The 27,054-nt window shown below is 29.7% G+C and overlaps 1 protein-coding gene across 2 annotated transcripts in view; it reads right to left on the bottom strand.

Moving 5' to 3' along the window:
• Window positions 1-26,001, bottom strand: part of LOC113376825 (putative glycerol kinase 5) — a 29,624-nt gene extending 3,623 nt beyond the window's left edge. The window contains exons 1-6 of one of the 2 annotated variants that reach the window (XM_026616888.1): window positions 25,593-26,001; window positions 12,793-12,886; window positions 7,001-7,170; window positions 6,119-6,208; window positions 4,742-5,056; window positions 131-365 (exon numbers count right to left, since the gene is read on the bottom strand). In XM_026616888.1, coding sequence (XP_026472673.1) covers window positions 131-365; window positions 4,742-5,056; window positions 6,119-6,208; window positions 7,001-7,170; window positions 12,793-12,886; window positions 25,593-25,694 — 1,006 coding nt within the window. In that variant the 5' untranslated portion in view covers window positions 25,695-26,001. The remainder of the gene's footprint in view (window positions 1-130; window positions 366-4,741; window positions 5,057-6,118; window positions 6,209-7,000; window positions 7,171-12,792; window positions 12,887-25,592) is intronic. The other variant, XM_026616887.1, reaches the window with a different exon arrangement.
• Between the last annotated feature and the right edge of the window lie 1,053 nt (window positions 26,002-27,054).

Genomic DNA, 27,054 nt, shown 5'->3' with positions numbered 1-27,054 from the left:
TATTGTTTCTCACTAAATACCACATTAGGGAAAATAGATTTATAGAATAAATTCAGTCATTGTCATTTTTAAACTATACAAAAATATAATTAGCAATCATTTGTTATTCAAGCATATTATATGTAAATACCAGTTTTAATGGCCCACTGAATCAACGATCCTGCATCATTGGCCGCTCCTTCAGCAACATAAACCGTTTCGCCGTCGAACAAACGCCAGCCAACAAGCGGATAAAGACCCGACACGGAAGCATGAGGCGTTGATCCTGTATTAACGTCTAGGAAACTTCCCGTTCCTAACGTCACTTTCAAATCGCCTTTACTAAAGCATTGCGATCCCCACATGGATGCCGACTGATCAGATATCTGTTCAAAACACCAAAAGATATTATTTAAAATTTATTAGGTCATTATTAATCAACTTTTCGAATGTTGAAAGTATTTTTGCTAGTAAATCCGACTTGCTATTTCATATTTTCTCGACGTTTCAATTCATCACAAATCGTTTGACATCAACATTGAAAAAAAGTAAGTATGTGAATTTCACCTTTGGCAAAATGCAATGGCGTAACTATAGGGTGACGTAGGTGGCAAAATGCCACGGGCCCTCGACCCAAGAGGGCCAAGGCCGAGAAAGCCGCGGGGGGCTGAGAAATATATTTTTACATTGTACATAAATTTTATTTTACTTGAAACCTATATTTTATATTTTTCAAGTTCTCCTTAAAGTCCAAAGTCGGAGTTAATCATTAAGCGTTTCAACTAGACTTGAAGATTTTATTTACTAAATAGCTTATTGAAGTTAACATTTTATTTTTATTTCATTCTGAATATATTCAGGGTTTACCCTATTGCTTCTTCAAGAACAAACGAATGTCTTCATCTTGATAAAAAAGTCGCTCAAAAAGAATTGAAATGGATTGGATTGTCGAGAAAACGAATACTTTTCAATACTGTTTTCAATCAAGGGTATTGATTCAAACATGAATATTTATAAAGATACAGTAAAAAAGTAGATCTAAGAAAATGGTATGTTTTTTTCCATTTCCTTAAAAAAATACGTTTTATTTTAATTTCCAATTATGCTAACGTTGAAAATATTCACCAATATTTCATTTGATTTTCAAGAAAAATTAAGTTTTAAGTATTTTTTGTTATTTTTATATAATCATAAATTTATTTTCTACGTTTTGTATAATTTCATAAATCAAAGCCATAAGATATAAATTAGCCATAAGATTATTGCCTCTCTCATAAAAGTCTTGGTCCTTATTAGCGAAAAACTCCAGCAATTGATTTTCACACTCTTCCCTTGATGCCAATTTCTTATCACTAAAAAAGTTTTGCAATGCAAGAAAAAGATGGTAAAAGATGGTGCGAGGTCCGGACTGTATGGTTATGCGAAAGCGATCGTGGTCAAAGACCAGAAACGGCCAGAATTGGCCAACAGAAGAGGTGTCGTGTTCCATCAGGACAACGCCAGGCCACACACTTCTATAGTGACTCGTCAGAAATTCAGACCAACCAGGAGCTTGGGTGGGAAGTTTTGATGCATCCACCAAATCCGGACCTCGCACCAAGCGATTACCATCTTCTTCTTGCATTGCAAAACTTTTTTAGTGATAAGAAATTGGCATGAAGGGAAGAGTGTGAAAATCAATTGCTGGAGTTTTTCGCTAATAAGGACCAAGACTTTTATGAGAGAGGCATAATGAAGCTACCATTAAAATGGCAACAAATTATAGAACAAAATGGTGCATATTTGACCTAAATCGGACAATGCAAAACATGTTAAATAAAGTCTTGAAGTTCACGTAAAAATAATGGATTTCTTTTTCCCCAACCCAATATAAGAATATGTGCATATCCGCATACATATTGGTGTTGCTATTATATTTTATGACTTGTTGATTCGGATTAACAATTACAGATAAATTGATCCATACGCATCGGAAGTAAAATAAACTAAAAATACTATTATTTAATAGTTTACAATATTTTTAGGTAACAAGACCAGTAGTAATAGTATATAAGAAAGTGATTTCATAAAATATTATAAACAAATATACCACATATAGCACAACAGTGCAAAATATATATTTTTCAATTAGTTAAAGCAAAATTATGTCAAGCCAATCTGTTCTTGAATAAGCGGGTGTTACGATAACCACGTAAGACCAAATAGTATAAACAATAGATAATATCTATCAAATGACCAATTATATATTACACAAAACTAATCTAATTATCTTTGAAAACTAAGTTCGTATTACCAAGTTTTACTTTAAATGTTTTAACATGTTTTATTACATCAATTTAAACTATAGGATAGGGCGGGGCACAAAGATCCAATTTAACTTTAGCAATTATATTCTGAAAACCAAACCAATTACATCATAGCAAATACCATACTATCAAACTATCTGACTATGTTCAGTAAAACTCGCAACCAATTCGCCATTGTAGAACTTTTTTTTTATTTAAAAAAAAAATTTATTTACTATTTTTATTGTTTACGCCTTTGCCACAGTAAAGGTTCAGTTGGTCCTTTTTACGCCACCCATATGTAAGCATGTATAAAGGTTATATGAAATGATGGTTGAATCTAACTTAATATCAATATGTCCTGTAAAACAATTAAATAACGTATTCTTTAAAATTATCGCATAACCTAAACAACAGTGCTCATAATCAAAAAAAAACTAACAAAAGAAAATACTTTTGTTATGGTTTTTGAAACACTGCCGTTTATTATCCTGATAGCGACATCGTAAAGGTGATGGCTAGTTACACATCTCTTACCCTCTACTTTCAAATATTGTTAAAACATTCCTGACTTTACTTGTTTTTGAGATAATGGTGGTAGACCTTTAAGCTCCTTCAATCAAACTACTTCCTTTTCAATTCAATTTCATTTTTTCTTCAGAAATGCAATGAATTTGTATTTTACCTAACTTGGGACGCAGTACAGCGCAGTAAGTTTCTTTTATTTTCAAATATTTAAAATGATTCAGAAAATTCACATTCTTTGTGGATGTACAAAATTAATTTGGTCCATGCACGGTTGAATGATGAAAGTGAAGACAAAAATTGTTATATCGGATGTCCATAATATTTTAACATTGAGTATAAATAACACAGGTCAACAAAGAAAATGGTGCAAACGATTTTAATGCTGTTTTTAAGTATATTTGGGGCGCTGATTTCAAAAATGACATTGTTTTTTTTTCTATGAGCTTTAGTTTTCAAGATATAATATATATGATATATTAGGTGCACAACTAAGTTCTCGCTGATTTTTCGATGAAAATGTAACTTTATTATAAAAAAAAATTGCATCAATTGAGTTCGATACAGTTCTCCAGTGATGGTTTCGCTTGGTTTCAACAGCTCATAACAAATAACACCGACCTGGTCCCACCATATGTAGAGCATAACCTTCGCAGTGAATATTCAGCCGAACCGAGATTTTCTCCTCCTTGGATTGCTGTAATGTATTCATTTTTTATCACCTGTCACGATGTGATGAAGAACTTCTTTTCTCGCAGCTGGAGCAGTTGCTCACAGGCGAAAAAACGACGCTCGACGTCTCTTGGCTTCAACTCACAAGGAACCGAAGTTTCTTGCTTCTAAATCATCCCCAACGCATGCAATAGCATGGAAATGGATTGATAGGTAACTCCTAATTCTGAAGCAAGATCTTCTTGAGTTTGGCACGAATCCTCTTCGAACAAGGCCTTCAATTTAACGTTTTTGAAGGTTTTAGCCTTCCTTCACGAGGGTGATCGTCAACATCAAAATCACCATTTTTAAAGCGACAAAACCCCTCATGGCATGTTGTTTCGCTCAGAGTAACATTTCCGTAGCTCTCGATGCACTTCAGCTGCCGTTTTCTTTGAATGGAAGACTAAAATCAACACTCCCCGCAAATGACAATTGTTTGGCATAAAATTGGACATATTCACTTAACCAGAAGTATATAATGCAAAAACGAAATCAATTATGTGTCGCAGCAGTTTGTTTACTTACTCTAAGCTTGCTTCAAGACGTTTTGGATTTGTCAAAATCGAACAACCCTTACTGCTAGAGCCATATACTGACAAACAGCGAGAACTTAGTTGCGCACCTAATATAAGGAACGAAAGTACAAAATAGTAATACAATCCAGAATGTTATTTTAATCAGATATGCCTACTCGTACATACAAACTTACAAGATCCATTCGGCCTTAGTTGGGGCATTAGTTGACACTGTGAAAAGTTCTTTTCCGTGACGACCTTGAATGGACCTGGTTTCGGCAACTTCTTTGTATCTCAAAAACTAGAGCAGGTTTGAAATGGTTTGCAGGTTTGAAATCAGCGCAAAAAATACTATAAGAATCAGCTCTAACATTTGATGCACCAAACAAAAAAAAATTTTTTGTTGGCCTGTGTAATTTAAATACCAACTCTGTGCGTTACACAAACATAATTTTGTCTAAATATCAATATTCGATTTAGATCATTTAGATTTGTCGTTTTGGTCCAAATATCGTTTGGACGATTTCAAAAACTTTATAAACACTGTTATGATATATTTTTGAAACCATCGATTTTTTTCCCTATAGAACAAAATTTTCAAAAGTTTCGAAATTTCGATATTTCCGAAATGTTTATTGATTTCGTAACTTTAATTCTCGAGTTTGTAATATTTATAGATATCTAAATCTTATTTATATAGGTGTGAGACAGAATAAAACTTACCGAGCACGCAATACGAAGAGGAGAACCAAAAATATCGGGATGCGTGCTGCCAAAACTTCCCGCCGTGTCCATTATTTGCGGCAGTATATCAGCGGGTATTGAAAACAGGGTGAGAGCCCAACCAGCCCAGCGGCCAGTAAACGGATCGAACATGCCGGTCGCAGAGGCAGAGGAAACCTCGGTGGCGAAGAGCCGTCCTTTAGTCAGCCGATACAATAACCAAGTATCCAGGGTTCCGAACTGTGCATTACCCTGTGCAATAGCTTCCCGTAACGCAGTTATGTTCTGCATGCACCAGCATAACCTCAATGTTGTCTAGATGGTAACATTATATAATAATTACAACTATATTACTATTACTACTACGACATATTCATATATTGAAATAGTTCAATATTTTCTTATAACCAATCTTTATTATTATTTTTCAAGCAGAGTATGGTTTCAGAGTTTTGTCAGCAAATATAGAGAACAATTAGTTAAGAAAAAAAATCGTAGCACAAAATTTATTTTCAAAGATTTATCTTAGGTAAAAATATTATTGATATTCAAGTTACAATGCGAAAACCTACGCATAATAATCAAATATCAAATTACTACTTATTACAGAGGCCGAGATAGATTAATAGGGATGGAAAACACGACTGGGTAGACTCGAGAAAAACAGGAGAAATCTATATAAATTTTTTCTCGAATCAAGCTATAAGGAGCGTTACAGATCTGTGATGATTATGTATACGGTAACATTTACAAATATAAGAATGATCCTCGAAATATCTTTTTCTAAATGTATTACACGATGTATTAGAATGTTATTCCATTATTCCATATACATTTTTTCATAAACAATAACATCTTTGCTACTTTTTTAAAATAATGTTTTGACCGTTTTTAGACAGATTAATGGTGAGATCTATATAAAAATATTTTGCCTAGTATTAATAGATTTAAGTGCATATATATCAACAATAATAGATCAACAAAGAATAATAAAATAAAATTCTACCAAGCCCGTTTACTAACTTTTTTGTATATAAATAAAACTACAAATAAAACTACTTACTACAATTTAATCAAAATTAAATAATATTCACGTAAAACATCCTATTAAACGTAATTGAACATCATCTATTAGCATCACGTATTAGCCACCGTCCATTGTTTTATTTAAATTACGCTTCTACAAAAAAATTTCAAATTAAAAATGTAAAGTTTCTACGCGGATTTGAAATAATATCTCACCTTTCTCCGGATTGGCACGAATGTTTCAAGACGAAGACTGGCCAAATGGTTTAGCCGTTTTCGAGTTTTACTGAATCATTTGATCGAGAGCTCCATTTTTATATATAAGATATAGATATATGATAATGTGCTAACCTGAGTATTCATAAGTTTTAATACACTTCCAGCAAGATATCGCTTGTTTCTGGTCAAAAGATGTAAGCACGATGATCCAACGCGAATTGCCTGAAAATTTTCAGAACATGTGAATTGTGATAGATACACTATACACTAATAGTAGGCATACTATTGACAAGTTTTCACAGTGTTATGATTTTTAAATCATATATGGCAAGTTTTTTGTACTAAAATGCCAAAGATATTCCTTTAAATTTAAATTTGAGATCGCGTGTACTTATATATTGATAAGTGCGGTCCTTAATGTCGAATTTCCTTGCATCCAGGGGCTCAAGTGCTTCCAAATTGATAAAAAACTATTCTCTGAAAGTTGTAGCTCTTAATATTAACTATAACATAGTCCGCACTCCAACCAAAGTTTCTTAGTTCTTCGTCCTAAATAAATACTTATTTTATGAAATATATCAAATTTTTGTTGTATTTTTTTTATTTATGATCAAAATAAGCAAAAACAATGTTATTCTTCAAAATTTTGATTCAGTTGTCGGTAAGTTATACAAATGGAATTTTAACCATGTTATTTCCATAGAAGCTTTGGCTGGAGTAACATTCAGCGAGTTCTGGTTCAGGGAGTGACCACCATTTTATTAACAATAAGAACTAAAAAGCTGCTTAAAAAGAGCTATTATATTTTTTTTAATTTTTAGCATCAATGTACAGAATGAATGAGATCATTATTCTTTTTTGTTGATAATATATTAGTACTAAATTATATAACAGTTGAATTTTGTCGGTAAATTTTACTAATTTAAAATTGTGCAAAAAAATTAAAGTACTGGCCAGATTAAATCACAGACTATTTGTTATATTCATACCATTAGTTAAATACATACTACATACTTTCATTGTAAGTGAATTGTTCCATTTTCTAACTAAAGAGTCAGCCCTAAGGTCCTTCCACGTGATAAGATTATGAAACGGTTCTCCTGTATTTTTATCCCACGTGATAAAAGTTGACCTTTGAGTAGAAATTCCTAATGCTGATATATCATCAACAGTCAAACCAGCACCTGAAAAATGACAGTTTCCATCAGAATTAGGAACTCAGGCATAATGAGAGTATAAAAATAGAATAATTGAACATCCTAATAGCTTATCAAGAAAGTTTTTAGATCAAATTCATAGCAAACGAATCAAACAAAATGTTCTAATGATCTATTACTTTAAGTGATAATTGATTTAACTCCTACTCTTTTCCACTAAAAAGTGCATCGCTGTATACAGTTTATAAATTTATTTTTTTGTACTCTAGGAACAACTAATTTGAAAATAGATAATGATCAAACAAATAAGGAAATAAAAGTTATTATTCCACTCTTATTTTTTACTTATTTACTCTTATATTTTACTTATTTTTTACTTCACATGCATATTCAATTACTTCTAATTATTATGTCATACACGTGTACCATTTACATATTATCCATATTCCATTGATTTAGAATTGCATTTTGCTTTTTTTTATAGAACTAGAATGGTTTTTCCATAACACTTAGCAATGTCTGCGCTTCGTGTTCTATAAATCGAATGCTCACATTCATTTCAAACAGAAAATATAGTTAAAATATTCATATAATGATAAAATTTCATTTCTTAGCAACTGCTGCTGTACGTAAAAATATTTAAAAATCAATAAAAATATATTGATGACGTAAAGACAATATTTCAAACATGAAACTGTTTTTAATTTAAGTTTTCTAATTTAAAAGTTATTTTGTACTAATGTAAGATATATTTGATTGAACGAGAAACAATCATCACCATAAAATACGCAGGATATAGATAATATAGAGTATCTTGTGTAATGTTTATTAGTAATATGGTAACATTCATGATGCACACGTTTATTAGTGTCAACCATTATACATATTTATATAGTGAAAATTATAAATTATATATTTATAATACCAATAAAACTATTTATAATGTTTGAAAATAATAATGTAATTAAAGTCACACTTCAGACATAATCGGTTTGTCATTGCAATTAGCATTTAGGACTTGAACTCTTATTAGAGAAATGAAGTAATCGCTGATTAATAAATTCTATAATATTCATTCACAAAGTGAACTTATAACAATCTTGAATAATTTCATTAATACTATCAATAAATAAACTATTATGAAGTATGTATATATGTATATAAATTTTACACAGCTGCACAAACTATTGTTGAGTTATTGTTGTTTAGAGTAATAAATCTGAATATCAATTTATTCTTAATTATTCATAAAAATATGCTACTTTGTAATACTTAATAGCCATCATAATCGAAAAACATGTAGACTTCCTCTAAACTTTCAAAAGTGTCTGAGATATTATTCTGAAAAAGATATATCTTCGGCATGATAGAAAAAAGCTGTACTCCTTTAATACTTTTTAATATCTATAAAAATCAGATAATTTTTATGTTAAACAACGCCTAAATAATTTTTTTTTCACAATTTTACTTATGTAATTGTGTTTGAAGAACTTTGTAATTTGTAATTAAACTTTGTAAACGTTTGTAATTAAAATTAACATACATTCATTAACTGCTTGTCTTTTTTTTTTAAATTTTCGCTAGCGATACAGTTTCATTCTTTGAACAGCTATAGTATCTGTCTTACCTATAAAAATAATTTCCATTTTAATAACCTCAAAAATATGTGGTACAAACTTACGTTTCTTACATGTCAGAATTTTCATTTGTTTTATTATTTTCACTATACAATAGAAGCAATCATACTCAAGCGACACGACGACCAATCACAATCGACCCGTATAGAAATCGAGAACGAATGACGAATCATTGGCACTCGACTCGGCCGTAACGCTTTTTTCGTTGCACTTGTACGGATTGAGACCCTAGTCGCGCCTAAAGAAGTTTTACTTCAAAAGAAAGCATAGAATGGATATAATTATTACGATGTCGAAAATGAAAATGTCTAAAGGATGAGTCTCTTAGGACATCGATAGAGTATCAACTAATGATCAAGGCAACTTTGAATAACTAACTTCTGAAAAGCTTCGCAACAACGAAATATAAAGGATACAGTACAAAAGAGATTGAGTTGTGATTTCTATCATATATTTGAGGTAAATAAACTTATCAGATATACCATGCTCCACCCGCACAACATGTAATTGGAACATGAACAACATGAAAAGTTTATAATTTATCTAACGTTTTCTGACATAAATCTGTTTTATAATGAATGTAGATTTAAAACATTACTTTAAATATTAACAAAAAAAATCAATATAATGGCATTGTTAAGAAAATATTTCATAGCCTAAAAATAGGAAAATAAATACTATTGAATTTTGAATCTTATTTACTATCAAATTGAAAACCAAAACCTGATGCACAAGACGCACGAGCGTGGACACAAAAACTTGAAAAATAGAATGTATTAAAAGGAACTATGAACAAAAATAAAAAAAAGGGAACAGGATTTTACAATATGGATTTGTTTCCATACAATATATATGTATTATTCCAAAAACATATCAAATTTAAATTAACTTAAAATAAAAATTCGTAAAACTTATTGATGTAACTGTTGCCGTTAAGACTCATTATAGTATATTAAAATATTATAATAGCATTACAGTATATTTTGCACACACGCACACGCATATACGATTTTCAGCTAATCGTCGTAATAATATATATATATATATATATATATATATATATATTAGAGATGGGTATTCAGAGTTATCACTCCGGAGTGAATCCGAGTGGAGTTGTCTCACAGGATTTGTCATATCCGACTTCCCTGAACTGATACTATATCTGTTAACATGTACAGATATTTGCTTGAGATTTTTTTATTAATACAAAGATTTGGGTCGAAAGAAGTTTTTTTTCTCGTCTCACAGGCAGTTTTAGGACTTTCCAGGTATATAATGTCTCAAAATGCTATTTTGTATTCTATATTCTGTATACGATAATGTTTGACCGTAAATGAGCTCTTTCAATGGTATACAACCAGCTAAAAAATATTTAGTATTATAACATTTACACAATTTTGATTTTATAATTATGTAAAAGCAGTGGTGTTGTGCTAATATTTTTTTTGCGGAACGCTAAAATTTAAAAATCGGTTCTCATGTTTGTTCCGGTTCCGTTCGAAAAGAAAATCAACAAAAATTATTACAAAACCCATTTTGTGCACATATATGTATGTTTATTACAATAATAGGAACATTTAATAAAAATTAGTTGAATTATAATTTATAAAATTAATTTATTAAATCATTTTCTGTATGTAGCGATTTTTTTAAAAAAAAATTTGCCGGAACGCTTTCCGGCCCAAAAATGATTTGCCGAAACGATGTTCCGGCTCGACAACACCACTGTGTAAAAGTAATAGTATGCCAATCAAACTACCTAATGTATAATTAATGCTCGAAAGGAAAATAATAAAAGAATGTGAGGTATTATTATTTTGTGAAAAATATTATACACAAAGATTTGCTCTTATTTCATATTAATCGTACTTCACTGCATTATTTTTATATAAGAATAAACATATTCAAAGAATTCTATATTTTCTCTTCAAAAATAATTACAAAATTGATTTTGATTCCCAAGTTTTTGTCAATTTGAGATTTTTATGCATATTGAAATGCATAAATGATATTATAATTATTACATATTATACGTATATATATATATATATATATATATATATATATATATATATATATATATATATATATATAAATGCATCATAAAGATTCATTGTAACAAAAACTGGACTGAAACACTGCGTTAATAATTGACAAAACGACATTGAAACTGTTAATAAACAAATCAAACCGGACTTTTATAATGGAGAAGTACCAAAGTACGTGGTTATAAATACGAATTTTGCGGTCAAAGGTTAAAAAACATAGTACCAGTGTAAATATAAAATAAAGCGTTACTATCTATCTGAGATTTCTCAAATTTAGTATTTAATTTTATAGTTTAGGTAACAGACAAAAATCTATTTTGTCCGTTGCATAAACAGACAAAATATATATATATATATATATATATATATATATATATATATATATATGTATATTGTATGATTCTGAATTTGATGTTGACAAATGTATTAACAAAGTCTAATAATCGGGCATAACATCAATAAAAAACAATTGTTTTTTATTGATGTTATGCCCGATTATTAGACTTTGTTAATATATATATATATATATATATATATATATATATATATGGGTGTGTGTATATAAATAAACTAATGTATTTAACTATATGAATGTTACTGATACAACCGAGGACAGACTCGGTGTAATAGAACCGGTCTGGTAATAGGTCCTTCACAAGAGTACGCCATAATATATTTATTAACGATTGATCACTTGCTCATAATTAATAAAGAAATGAACTTGTGGTGCATGGCATCGTGCCTTAAGGCAAATTATTAGAATTCCCCCTAACAAAAATTGATATTTTCAAAAAAGATTCAATTTTCTTTTAAAACTCTGAAAAAATGTACCTTTTTGAAAAAAATAATTTTTTTTATACTTTGAAATATTTTGGAAATTTTGAACTTTTTTTCAAAGTAATCGCGATACGTTAGCTGCGTAAAAACAAAATATCAAAGCGCGAGGGCGCTGCGTCGCCGTATAACGGTTAAACGTTGGTACGAAACCCATAGGAAAGTAAACAATATTTGTTCGTACTATTAAAATATCCATAAAATATGTGATAATTTGATGCGATCATTTTTGTCCGCCAAATAGCATTTTTTTCACTTTTTTATTGGATCTCCGAAGCCGCTAATCCGTCTTCTTAAAAATTTCATCAGTTCTTCATTGGCAAACATCTTTACGTTTCAAAGCCTTCTGAACTTTTTGGCATACCTTAGAAAATATATGTGTGTGTATGTGTGTGTATATGTGTGTGCGGATATAAATTTTTGTTGACGAACACGGATCAACCGATTTGAATAATTCAAAAAATATTCGATTAGTATTACGTGCTGATTAGTTTTTGGCAAAGGCAGGCCTAGCCGCTTTGAAGCTACAAGGCAAAAAGTGCCAAAAATGGTAATTCAGTATTTGAAAGAACGCAGCGCCCGATTTAAATGATTCAAAAAACATTTTATTTGTATTACCAAAATAAAAAACTGATTCAATTTTTAGAGAAAACACGTCTAGCGGTTTCGGAGGAGTTTAAAATTATTAAAGCTTTTTTAAAAAATTAAAGTTTTTGTACGGGAAGTACAAATTGCCTTAAGGCACGATGCCATGCAACACTAGTTTCCAAATAATGCTTCCAATTTAAATTGCCCACCACCCAAATATATATATATATATATATATATATATATATATATATATGTATATATAACGCCAAATTGCACAGAATATTAAAATTTGAATTGATAACCCACTTTGGTTTATTTGTTTCTAGATTCATATTTATAGTATTAGTTAATATGCTAAAACTTTTAATTAAATACCGTTCATAATCAAAAGATTTACCACTGGGAAAATTTTTCAATTTTTTATTCTTTTGAACTGCATTATAATTATCGAATGTCTCATGGAGATAGATTTCGTTCGACATACCAACAAAAAATATAAGCAAATATATATATAACATAATACCATAAAATACGGTTACCTTTAATGGCTTCCCTCACAACTAGCAAAATTGTTTCTAATAAAGACTCAGGTTCAATTTCGACTCGTCCAGGACTGGGATATATTAAATCCACCTGAAATTATAAATAAAGGTAAATAATAAGTTTGAAATACAATTTAAAACTATGAAATAGAAAACTTTTATTTCATCAACACATCCGATTTTTATTACCGCAGAAGAAATGACATTTGTAGTAATTTGTTAGTATCATTGCACTGCTGATAAAAAATCAAATAACCTTACAAGAAATTCACATATGCGGATAACATATTCGCATCAATCTAATCAATACTAAATTTTAAAATCATGCAGGCGGAGTCCGACGATGATCACATTGACGAGCAAATTATTACAAAATTTATTAGATGTTTGATAAAGACCTTGTCTACGTAAAATATGGATCATGGATTATGTGTTCTGATTACCTAAACAAAAACATTGAATAAAAGTTGAATGTCGTAAGAGCATAGATAAGTCGATTGACACACTCTTGAAGACCAAAGAAAGTCAAGGTTGATTTAGATTGGGCCAGTTCTTTGCCACAGTCAACAAATATCAACTTCGCCATTGATGCGCACAATAATCGCCATCACGGAATAATCTCACAAATAGTCATTGCGGAGTAACATTACATTATTCATTTTTCTTACTCTTATTAAACGCTTATTCAAAAAAAAGTTAGCTTTATAACGCCTCTATAAGTATGCTCTCCCATCTTAAATATGATCATTTGTTCAATTATTTCAAATTTCTCTCATGTACCAACACTTTATGCTCCTCAAATATCTGTTTCATTTTAAACTATACACATATTTTTGAGGCAATTAAAATTTTTAAATATTTGATAATATAAGCACTCATTTCCTACCTGTGTATGTAATATAATAATTTAAAATTTTATAAACGTTTCGTTACTCATTCAGTTTGGCTGATCCATCCTGTCATAAATATCTTATTTTCCACCGCAAAATGGCATTTTTATTAAACTTGCTGGCTCCATTCTCTCAAAAACTTAATTACTATTTTCTGAACTTTTTGCTCCGTATCTCCAAACGGCTGGACCTGTCAAAAACTAATCAGCACGTCTCCTTGTCAATAGGAATATACGAAACGAATAACGAAAAATTGTATTGTAAACATCTAATAAATTTTGTAATAATTTGCTCGTCAATGTGATCATCGTCGGACTCCGCCTGCATGATTTACAACCATTTTTTCTGAAGTATGCCACAATGTTCAAAAGCCTCTAAAACGTTAAGATATGCAAACATTTTCATTTTCATTTATGACTTTTTGGACGATTACTATAACTTACCCTACGGGAGGTTAATTATTAGCCAAATCTTTCAAAGCTTAAAATTGTGAAACTAAGTAATTTGATTCAAGAAGACACTTTATTAAATTCTTATTTCTATTGTTTTATAAATTTAAATCGATTTTCATAAGTCAAATATAAAAGATAAAATCGAACGTAGAAAATGAAATATATAAATATTAATTATAAAAAGATAATGATTTCGCTCAATTCTCACTTACACTTTCATACAAATTCATTTCGCAAAATGTTGCATTTGAGTTTGCAAACGCACACCCCGCAAGAGGGTTATTATTTCAAATTTTAATATAAATGAATGGTATAACATATAGATTATATATAAATTATATAATATATATATATATATATATATATATATATATATATATATATATACGGGTGAAAAAAGTCGCATACGCACATATGATTTTCGTGTACTAGGGATCAAAATAAGATACTTTGCCGAAGACACCATATCTCTAAAATGAATTCTGATGTCCCGTGCATTCACCCAAAGATTGGGTCGAATTTTGAAAAATCCTGTTTTCGCTCATTTAGAACGCCCCAATAATGTCCCAATAATGTGTTTGGAACGCCGATTTACTATCTATTTACTAAACACCCTGTGATGGTTACTTTTCTGTTAGTGATTGTTTTAATGACTTTGTTCATGAAAAATCTTGGTGAAACAATTGGATTAACCAAAATGGCGCTTTCTTTTTACGTGTTTTTATTATATTGTACGATTTTTTTTCGCACGTGACTCAATTATGGCCAAATTTTGAGGTAAATAGCTATTTCCACTGACCAGAAATTTCATTTCAGATGACTTGGCTCTTATTTCTGCACTTTAAACAAGTTTCAATAAACTTAAGACATTTATTTATTCCTGTTCTGCCGAATATATGAATTTTAGTATGTTATTTTTTCAAAGTTTGTAACATCCTTGATGTCCTTTATAAAACAAGATGAATTTTATTGAGATCCACGGACCCTACAGTTCTTTGCTAAACAATCATATGGTTTATATTTTTATTAAATTCTTATCCGTAATTCATTAATTCGAAACCCGAAATTCTTCCCAGCCGGAACATATGCACTACAGAATGGAGTTAATCAAAAAGCCTTCTGAAATAAATGACTTATTATTCAGTGGACAAAAAAAAGTTTCGTTTCACAGTACTAATTTTTATGATTCAGGAAAGTTCTTATGATCACAAAAAGTTTTGATTATACCAAGTACTTTCGTAATATCTCAGTATTTTCAAAAAATGGAGTTAGTCAATGTGAGCACTGAGCGGCTCATACATCATATCGATGTCTTACTGATTGGCAGTTGGACTTCAGATTCAATGATATCGACAGTAGATACAGATATATATATATATATATATATATATATATATATATATATATATATACTGTAGAGTTTCGAACAAGAATCCAAGTCATAAAAAAACAAGAAAAGTTTTTAATAAACAATTTCTTTATTTATTTATTTATTTACTGTCGACGTTTCGGAACTAGGTACGTTCCATCTTCAGGACATCTGTCAAGAAACATGATCTTGATGAGATTTAAGCAAACAATATGTTTAGGAAAAGAAAATAGATTTTTCTTAAATAATAAATTAATTGCAAAAAATAATAATGTACAGAAATATGATAACATGATCAGAATGAAAATGATAATCAAGATTCTACCATTCAATATATATATATATATATATATATATATATATATATATATATATATATATATTGAATATATATATATACATAGCTGGGCACCGTTAATCAAATAGTTAACTTCGTTAATCGCTAATCCGCTACAAAAAAAGTTAACTTCGTTAAACGTTAAAGCGTTACATTTCGGAAGAATTAACGCAAGTTAACGTTAATTTAATCCGTTAATATGTGTAAAATTACATTTTTATATCGTTGCGTTAGTGAACTTAAAAAACTTAACTTCCCGTAGGGCAAGTTATAGTAATCGCAAAAAAATCGAAAATGAAAATTTTTATATATCTTTACGTTTCAAAGGTTCCTGAACATTTTGGCATACCTTAGAAAAAATGGATGTATGTGTGTGTGTGTGTATGTATGTATGTATGTACGTGTGTGTATGTATGTGCGGATACAAATTTTCGTCGAGGATTTCGGGAACACGGATCAACCGATTTGAATAATTCAAAAAACATTCGATTTGTATTGATAAGGAGACGTGCTGATTAGTTTTTGGCGAAGGCAGGTCTAGCCGTTCCGAAGATACGGGACAAAAAGTGCCAAAAACGGTAACTCAGTATATAAGAGAACGGAGCGTCCGATTTGAATAATTCAAAAAACATTTCACTTGTATTGACAAGATGAGGAATCGATAAAATTTTCATGAAGGTAGGTCTAGCGGTTTCGGAGATATGGAGAAAAAAGTAAAAAAATGAGCCATTTGGCGGTCAAAAATGGTCATTAGACATATGCGCATCAAATTATCAGATATTTTATAGAGATTTTAACAATAAGTATAATTTTGGTTTATATTCCTATGGGTTCCGTACCAATGTTTACGCGTTATACGTCGACGCGGCGCTACGCGGTTTGATATCTCGTCTTTATGCAGTTAAAGCAGTACGATTGCTTTGAAAAAAAGTTTAGATCTTTCTAAAGAAAACCTTTTTTTTCAAAAAAAAATTTAAAAGAAAAAAAAATTAAAAAATTTTTTTTTTTCAAAAAAAAGTAATTTTTTGTCTAATTGTTTGTCAAAAATCTTATTTCTTTGAAGTAATTTTTTTTCAAAAATGTTAATCGTTTTTAAAAAAATAATAATTTTTGGTACGGGAAGTTCCAGCAATTTGCCTTAAGGCACAATGCCTTAATTGCCTTAAGGGGGTTGTTCTTTTTTATATTTTTTTGTTTCGGTTTTGAGATTTTTTAATATTATGAAAGCTAAAAACCTTAGAATTATTTAAAAAAAAAATCATCTCAATATCTATTTTTTTGAAGAAGTTATATATATATATATATATATATATATATATATATATATCTATACGTATGATCCTCTGAAAGCGTTTTTTTATCGTTCCGCGAGCTATTGTATGCCAGCTGCCTCTTTTTCATTATAATACATCATGCACATGACCTTTTTAATGTGTCAGCATCTTTGAAGACCATGGTGTATTTCGTACATTAAATTAAATGGTGTATTTAGTACATTATATTAAAAACTTTAAATACGTTTTTCTCAAATTGACTTTTTTCAATGCGGTGCCACAAATTAAAAAAAAACTACAAGTCGGAACGACTTGCATTTTTTTTTAATTTGTTCACCACTGCAATACCTAGTCCCCCTACCTCAAACAACTTCATAACATTACGCAAAAAAATTTTGCAAACCTTCTCGTCCCAAAACAAAGGCCTTTTTGGACACTTTTTTTTAAATAGCTGCCATTTTTTTCCTTCTTGCTTTTTTTCTTTCATTTTGGTAGGGGGACTGGATTCAAACTTCTTCTTCAACGTAGTTTCGTTTTTTTTTGTTGCAGGCGATGCGCAGCGGATTTATCTGTGGCACCGCAAACGAGATCGATTTTGCAATGCCCACTTTGGCGCCCCCTGGTTAAAAAATTACGGCGAAAAAAATAAAATAAAAAATTTCTTAATATTCTATGATTTTGTAATTTTTGTTTAAAAAAAAAACGCATGTCTTTATGATAAATACATTTTGAGAAAAACAAAAACAAATACCTTGCATGTTTTGTAACAAAAAAAAGAACAACCCCCTTAAGACAGAATTCCACTTACAGCTAGTTCTTTAAAGAGTTTGTAGCTCTTTGGTTTTTCTATAGACTGAGTGACAGAATTGAAAAAGTCTTCCTTCTCGTCATCATCGTTGTTACTCGCATTGCTTCCTCCGCCACTTAAACTATCTCTGTCCTTTGAATTTTTCGCTGCTTCTTGCCATAAGGCATCTTCTACCTTTTTTTCCGTGCATTTTCTTACTGCATTCCTCTCTACTGCTGTCATACGTTTCCAGCCACATTAACCGAAACTTTGGGTGAAATGCCGCGGCAAGTTGGCACTGTTCATCATAAATTTCAGGAGTAGTCCAAATCTTTTCTCTATGCCGTTTAATAAGGCATTGGCTAAAGCTGTGCCGTGCGGTAAATAGTAGGCATTGGATTAACGATTAACGGACTTCTCGCATTTTAACGGAAGTTAACGTGTCCGTTAACATTTTTAAAAGTTAACTTAAAAGTTAATCCGTTAATCAAAATGTTAACTTCGTTAATTAACGATTAACGGATTAACGAGTTAATGCCCAGCTATGTATATATATATATGTGTGTGTTAAAATTGATTTGGAAAATTTTGTTCTGGTGATTTTTCACTTAAAGATGAAGACGTTAATCGTCCGGTGGTCCAGTTTAAGTTGATTACAAAGGAATTGTCTACTTTTACCCTTACCACTCAACTAAACGACAAATTCTGATTCTACAACTAAAATTCGATTGAACAACTAACGAAATTAAACAACACAGTAGAAGAAAAGCGGCCTAAATTAACAAATGAAACGGTGATTTATTCCATTATTGATATTACTGTCCTTACCTTACACCACCTGATCACTTTTAGATTAGATTTTTACAAAATTTCAATTAAAAAAAAATTATCGTTTCAAATAATGCCCGATTCAGTTTTTTGCTAATAAAAACCAGCAGTTTTATGAAAGTGGAAAATGATGCTGTTTGAAAGATGCCAAAAAGTCATTGATCAAAATGGACATTACTTACAGTTTCCAACCTAATACTTTTCTGATCATAATAAAGGATAACTACGTTAGTTGAGATATTATTGAAATACTACATCTGTCTATTTTGACAATATATGGCATTATTTAAAAAATCGCACAAGGAGAAATGTCTATTTAGGATTTAATTAGTGCGCGAACAAAGAATATGTAAACATTTGTACGCACTAATAAACGTGCTGATTAGTTTTTGGCAAAGACATGTCCAGCCGTTTCGGAGATACGAAGCACAGAGTGCAGAAATTGGTCATAAAGTTTTTGGAAGAACAGAGCATCCAATTTGATTAGTTCAAAAAACATTCCACTTGTATTGACGTCATGAGGAGTTTATTGTATTTGTGCAAAGGCAGGTCCAGCAGTTTTGGAGATCCGGAAGAAAAGTTAAAAAATGCCATTTTGCGGTCGAAAATTAGATATTTTTGACAGAATTGATCAATCAACTTGAATGGGTATCACCAACATTTAAGAAACTTCAAAATGTTCAAAGTTTTTATTTAAAAAAAATCTGTTTTTTTTTTTAAAAAAATCTGTATTTTCAAAAATTTAATACTTTTCAAAACCGGCAATTTCTTTCAATTTTTTCAATATTCATATTTTTCAAATGTTTTCCAAATTTTCATAAATGGTAAAAAAAGCATTTTTTTCTAAGCTTTTAAAATTTTTAAAAAAGTTTTTTAAAAGTATTTTTATTTATTATCGCCGTTTCAGAACTAAGTTGCATCTTCTTTACTTCGGGATCTTGATTAGATATGAACAAACCAAAACAATGTACTTAACAAAAAATAAAAACTAGTGGTTTTATAATGAAATTATATATTATATATATAAGTCTTCTGCATTTTTTAAGTATTAAATATAAAAGTTATTCTTACTTTTCAGTTTTATACGTCTGCTTCTTTTCAATATCTCTATTTTTGTTCTTGTTTTCTGATTAATATATCGACGACTATTTTAAGGTTAATATTTTAAGTATTTACATCCTTATATTTTAAAACAATGCACATACACACAAATTTGGGCTCAAGTGGTTTTCTTTTTATCTGTGAAATAATTAGTTTGTTGCAAGATCGTATTTATATAACATCGAAGGAATAAGACTTTTTGTCTCACATGAAAAACTCGAAAAATAACATATGTACTTAAATCTTTGGGGACTGCTGTCCACCTGAGTGGACAAACATACTCTGTGAGGCACAGGCTATTTTATAAACAATGACTCAGTTTGCATCGAAAAGTTGGATAAATTACATATAGCAGTGATAAACAGTGTTGTATTTTGAAAATAATTTTAACTTATTTTAGTAGTATTTTTTTTAGCCTTTTTCTTTTCTATATAGTCTTTTTTTAATATTTAAAACGACCGAGCGCTTTTAAATATGGCAAAATGACTGGTAAACTTTGTGAATTAAGCTGTAGTGAAGAAGATGAGTTTCAAATAGACATTCATACAGACAAATTTTACGAAATTACTATTCGCGCCAAAGATAGTGATGAATGTGATGATGATATTATCCAACCAACAAAAAGAAGAAGTTCGACAAATTAAATGAAGAGCGGAAAGACATTAGCGAATGTGCCGATTCTCCTTCAATAATCGAGTTTGACATACATCAACAAGCACCCCGACTACAAATACCAAGCAATATAAGACATCCAATAGATTATATTACTTTATATTTTACAAATGAATTATTAGACAGTATAATAGAAAAAACAAACCATTATGGGAGCACAAAAATGAACAAATATACTGACTAATCAGTGGCATATTCTAAATGCGAGAGAAAGAAAAAGGGGTTGTATTGTCTGTTCTGACAGAAAAGCACCATAAGGAAAGGCGGCAAACAACATTTTATTGTAAAACATGTCAAAATCAACCAGCTATGTATTTTGGAAATTGTTTTAAACGTCACTATTCTTTAAAAAATGATCAAAAATGAATTAATATTATAAATGTATGTCCTTCAGTGACCAATGACAATTTTTATCAAACAAATTGCATAACATACACAATGAAATCAAGTTCACAGCCGGTACAGTAGATTGTTTTGAAATCGGTGCTGTCCCGATTCAAGTGTTAATAACTTAAGTTATTAAATTGTTTTTATTTTCTTATAAAAGTTAATAAAATTAAACTAACACAGATTTTACGAAAAAAAAGAAGTTTAGTAACATATAAAGTGTTAGTGTATATTCAATCGTACAAGTAAATAATTCTGTTTTTTTCTTAATTCTTAGCTATCATTTTAATATTTCGTTATATAATCCACTCATTTATTAACAAGAGCATATTTCTTGATAGATGTCATGAAGATGGAACGCACTTACAATTAGTTTCGAAACGTCGATAATAAATAAAAATCCTTTTAAAAACCTTATTGGTTTTTTATCGCCATTGGATTCTTTGTTCGATGCTTTACACAATATTTACAAATCTAAGACAATCTAATTAATACTAAAATCAATAATTTTGTAATATGAGTAGAACGAATTTTAAATGTTAAATATGAACAATACAATACCCAGATTTTTAGAATCTAATATATATATATATATATATATATATATATATATATAAGATTATATTTGTGCTTAGGGTGACAAAGTCAATCAAACACAATTGAGTTTCTCTGTCAGAAAAGATATATTTTATTGTTAGTTTTACACTAGATAAAGTTTTAAATACAAAACCTTACATACCTGTCAGAAAAGAAACGACATTCAATGTTATTAATCACAATGTCAGTTCCTAAACACATTTAGATCAATATCTACTATTTTAGAGATTATTTTACTTTTACGAAATTTTATTAATTACGCCCTGACGTATTTTAGGTTATCATTTGTTTTCCTATCCTAATATCATAGGAGCTCACGCGCAAGGTTGTATCTATGACGATCATAACGCGCAAAATTTAAACTAAAGAAAATTAGGTATTTTTCTTTACATATATAAAAACAAAAAGAAAAGGCAAAATTTTATATCTTTTTCCATAAAAATATCTAGTTTCCTATCTGTTACATCTTCAGATTTTAATGTCCAATCTCTCGTTTTTTTAAAAAAAAATGCTCTTTATGCAAACCAGTTATCAACTATGTACTGTTTGTGCACATCGGGAACTATTTGTGCAATGGAAAAATGGGAGGGGTGGACAACCATTGATTTTTTTTTCTAAAATAAAAATTGTGATTTATCCAGGAAATATAAATTAAAAATCAGTAAAAAAAACAAACACTGACTGAAGGCGTAGTGAAAAATTATTCGATTACTAAAATGGCTACTATAAAATAGGGATTTATGGAAGGAAGATGAAAATTTGGAGTTGTATGTATTTTTTAATTCCGCATTATGAGAATTTAAATTTAAAAAAATTGATCCTAAAATTTTAAAAAAAGTTTAGGGTGGACAACCTTTGTTAAAGATAAATAGTTTTTCAAAGTATCTATTCATCAATTTCAAATTATAGAAAATTTTAATGACGAAAATAGGTTATAAAATTAAAAAAAAATGTTGGGGGGGGGGGACAACCTTCAATAGAAATAAATAATATTTTGAATTAAAAAGAATTGATTATATGTATTTTGTTAATTCCGCATTGAAAAAAAAAATAAAATAAAGAAAATTATCCCTAAATTAAAAAAGTATTAGAATTGGTCAATCCATGATAAAAGTAAATACTATTTTAAAGTAAGATTTAAGCTTTTTCTTCAAGCTCAAAAATCTGAACTGAAATTATGTCAAAAATATTCAATGACTGAACGCGGGATGACAAATGATTGCATTACTAAAATGGTTATAACAAAATAGGGGTTGGTGATAATGAAGTTAACATTTAGGGTTGTATGTATTTTTAATGCCACATCATCAAAAAATAAAAACAAAGAAATTCGTCTAAAAATTAAAACAAAGAATTTAAAGGCGAGCAACCCTCATAATTGAGGGGTATGAAAAATATATAGTTACCGATTCTCAGGCGTACTGAATTCGCATACAAAATTTGGTAAGAATCGGTAAAGCCGGTTCGGAAGAGTACGGGAAGGAACTTTGTGACACGATATATATATATATATATATATAATATGTAAGATATTGTAAAATCAATTTATAACATTGAATTAATATGCGGAAAATGCAGATTTCCTAATAATAATCACCCAACCGGAGTCCTAACCGTTTGCCTGCTCTTTCGTCCTCTAACTGATATCGTGCAGTGTAGTTGTATACGTTTTATCTCAATGACAATTGCTGTCCGAATATGCACTGTGTACCTAGATATCGATGTATGACAACTACATTTATTTCACATATATAAAATGAATTATTAATTTTATTTATGCGTGTAGGTAATAAAATTTATACGTTTACGATAAAGCCGATGCTTTTATCTACAAATCATATGCGTCAAAAATTGATAAATTAAATTACTGCTAATAATCATTTTATAGCAATTGAACATGTTTACAATCTATTTTTATTTACAATTTTTCCGAGTTTTTTTCCATTTTTTTAAATGTTTAAAAAATCCTAATACTTTATCTACATAATTTTTCCAGATTTTTAAATTATTTAAAACTTTTCCAAATGTTTTTCTCAAATCTTCCAAAATTTAAATACTCTTTCGAAAAACTATAATTTAAATCACAAACTCTAACACAAATCACAAATGGTCAAACAAAACTTTTATATTTTGGTCTGGGTCAATGGCTATTTGTTTTCAATTTGTTTTTGATCAAAGCAATAAATTTCCTCTAATAAAAAGTTGTATTTATTTATAATGTACACAACACTACGAATGATATAAGACTGACGAGAACCCACTTAATAGATTACAATATTCTTATAAGTCTAATATAATATATTAATTTAGTTTGTTTCACCATACTACACATGGTATGTGTGTATGCATACGAATGTGTACCTGTAGTAGGTTCATAATTGTACTTCGTACTAACAAAACAAAAATTAGATGGACATAAATTAAAGGTAAACCATTAAAAAATCACTATTAATTATGAAAATAATTATTCAATGTCTTTCTATAGACAGATTGTAATTTATATTTGATTTGATTATACAAAAAAATTTAATACGTAATTTTATTGATATTTATTTATTTTTGAAAGATATTTGATATCGCATGTTAATAGCACGGAAGATATATATATATATATATATATATATATACAGGGCTGGTCCTGGGGTCCTTAGCGCCCTCATGCAACCCCCTATTAATTTCACCGTTTTAACAGTTTATCATTAAAATTATATAAATATTTACATATTTTTAAAAAATTAATTTTTAATTATTCTGGATTTAATATACAAAAAATTAGATATAATCTAGACGGGTATAAAATATATTGATTTTAAATTTATTTATTATTATCGATATCAATAAATAAAACAATCCCTGTCATAATTTAGTATGTTTTACATTTTAGTAATATTCAATATGTAGTAAATTGGTTAAGGATGTAAGTTCGACAACCATAGCAAAAGAATTAATATTTTTGTTAGATTAAAGTTAAAAAATTTAACTTTAATTTTACAAAAATGTTAAGTGAAATAAATAAATTAATTTTTAATTATTCTGGATTTAGTGCACAAAAAATTAGATATAATCTAAAAGCGTATAAAATATATTGATTTTAAATTTATTTAGAAAATCGAGGTGATTCGGGGGTTGATTATAATCAAATATTTTGAAATTTTCAATATTAATATTTAAAAAAACTAGCATTTAATTTTCAAACATAACATTCGTATTTCATGTTGGATTTTTTAAATTTTAATTTAATTTAATTTTTCATCATTTACAATATCCAAAATTGTGTCGTAAACTTCTCCTTATGAATATCGTAAGAGCCGTCATATTCAGAGTATCAGCTTGTTGTTTTAAAGTTAAATTTTTAACGTATTTTAGAAGTATAGTTCAAAAATTAGTAAAAAATGCAAAGAAATTACACATTTTTTAAAAACAATATTGAAAAAAAACTTATTATATTTGATATGTATTATTTTGGAATAGTTAATAATTATTAAATTTAGAGTATGGACACCACTAGGTATAAAACAAGCCTTAAGATTTTCGTTCCAAAGTAAATTTTGCTTCCATTTTTCATATTTGTTCCACGCATGTCTTCAACATTCAAAGTTCAACAGATGCGAAACATTAGCAACGAAAACAAAAGTTACAATTCAATTTTCGGAATAAACAAGTCATTTTCTAAGCACTGACTCTACATTTTTTATAATTTGTTTATAATTTTTAACAAGTTCCGATTCAACTAAATCAGCTCGCAATTTTTTGTCAATAATGGGATTGAACACAGATAATTTCTTTTTCGATATCGCGGTAACTTCAAACAAAGAAAAAATTGAATAAGTAGATTAAGCAATGAATGAAGCTGTTATTTACTAATTTGCAAAATTATTAATCGGTTAATCGTTTCTACTGATATCACATTGCAAAAGAATAAATTGATATATATTTCTTTTCCGAACAATAAATCCAATAAATAAAAAAAAGAGTCAGTTTGTCTTCATCGTATTGCCGTGCCCAATTGTTTTAAACTCATTGTCAGTAATAGACAGAACGCGACCCAGACCGTTAGCAAATTCTAATTAAAAAATTGATCCTGGGGCGTACAGAACACTAACCTGTTCAGACGATTTAGATAGCACGTTGGCTTCACCGTCAAATATGTAACATCTCACAGATGTCGTTCCTACATCCAAGGATGCGATATATTTAACGCTCATTTTGGACTTGATCACAGGTTCGCATTCGCTTCGAATAATGAAAAATGTTCATTGGCGTTATATTATGATTTGTATCGAATGCGTATCATTTCCACGTGCTGCAGTTTCGAAAACGCACATAACAAAACATGAGCCGAAATAACAAACCGAACGAACACGTTTACTTTACAACTGGCTTTGCCCGAATGCGACTGGTTCCGAATGTATCCATGTTATCGTTGCATGCCGCGCATGCGTCACGAACGCAACGCGGACAAGACGACGGACGACGGACGGCGGACGGCATCAGTACATTTTCTGATTACAAGGATTTTAACTAACTGACTAACGACGGAACGGCGGAACGGCTACCGATTCGCGGATCGGGGTCGAGATCGGGATCGGATCGTGAGTCGCCTTCGCCTGTACGTTGTTCGACACTTATGCACATAGAATATCAGTATGCATTTCTACTTCGTTTCTTCTCGATTTAGATCTAAACCAGTGATTTCCAAAGTGGTCCACATCCCAGGGGTCCATGGCAACTTTCAAGGGGTCCACGGCGGCAAAAACAAAATTTGGGGGTCCGCGAAATGAAAATGGGGGTCCACGACAGTGAATTACAATACACCATGTTAAAATCTATTTATTTACGTTGAACGATAATATAATACACCTAAGTCTGTTTTTACACGGTCTTTTTGTACACGGTTTTGATATAACACGGGGTTTGAAAATTGAATATTTTTAATTTTTTTACACGATTTTATTCCATTTAGCACGATTTGAAATTTTATGTACTTAAATTTTTTTGTCAAATTTAATTTTTGCGAAGTATGTTCATATCACAAAAAAGTACTTATGAAAGAAAAAAGTCTGAAACCATCGATAGTATCGATAGTTTGCGAACACCAGCTTAAAGATTTAAGCGAATTCCCCTTTAGCGCGTACAAACAATTTTTACTGATCAAAGCAAATGTGAATAGCACTAATTTAGGGGAATTATTATTAAAATAAACATGAATTCTTGTTCTTGAAAATTCTTGTTTTTCACTAATTTTAATAGGTTTTAGAGAGTAGGAACGAATCACCCATTTTTGTATAAGATCAATGTCTTTTTTTACACGTTTTTTTTTTACACGGCTTCTTCTGGAACCAATCTCCGTGTAAAAACAGACTTAGGTGTATATAGATTTACAATAAATCTTTTAATATAGTTGGCAATATTTAGAAAAGATTCAAAAAGTAAAGAAAAAATTACATATTTATATAAAGTGTGTAAGTTGTAGGTAGCATGTAAGCATTCGAGTTGTGGTTAAACTATACGCTGGCTGTTGAAAAGCTTAATTTTGGTAAGATTTTTGCCCTTAGAATTTATAAA

The sequence above is a fragment of the Ctenocephalides felis genome, unplaced genomic scaffold (genome assembly GCF_003426905.1).
Source record: "Ctenocephalides felis isolate EL2017-DRISC unplaced genomic scaffold, ASM342690v1 CF-g0.4_SCAFFOLD_01886, whole genome shotgun sequence".
In the NCBI taxonomy this organism is placed as follows: domain Eukaryota; kingdom Metazoa; phylum Arthropoda; class Insecta; order Siphonaptera; family Pulicidae; genus Ctenocephalides; species Ctenocephalides felis.
This window is presented reverse-complemented; position numbering and strand designations above follow the sequence as displayed.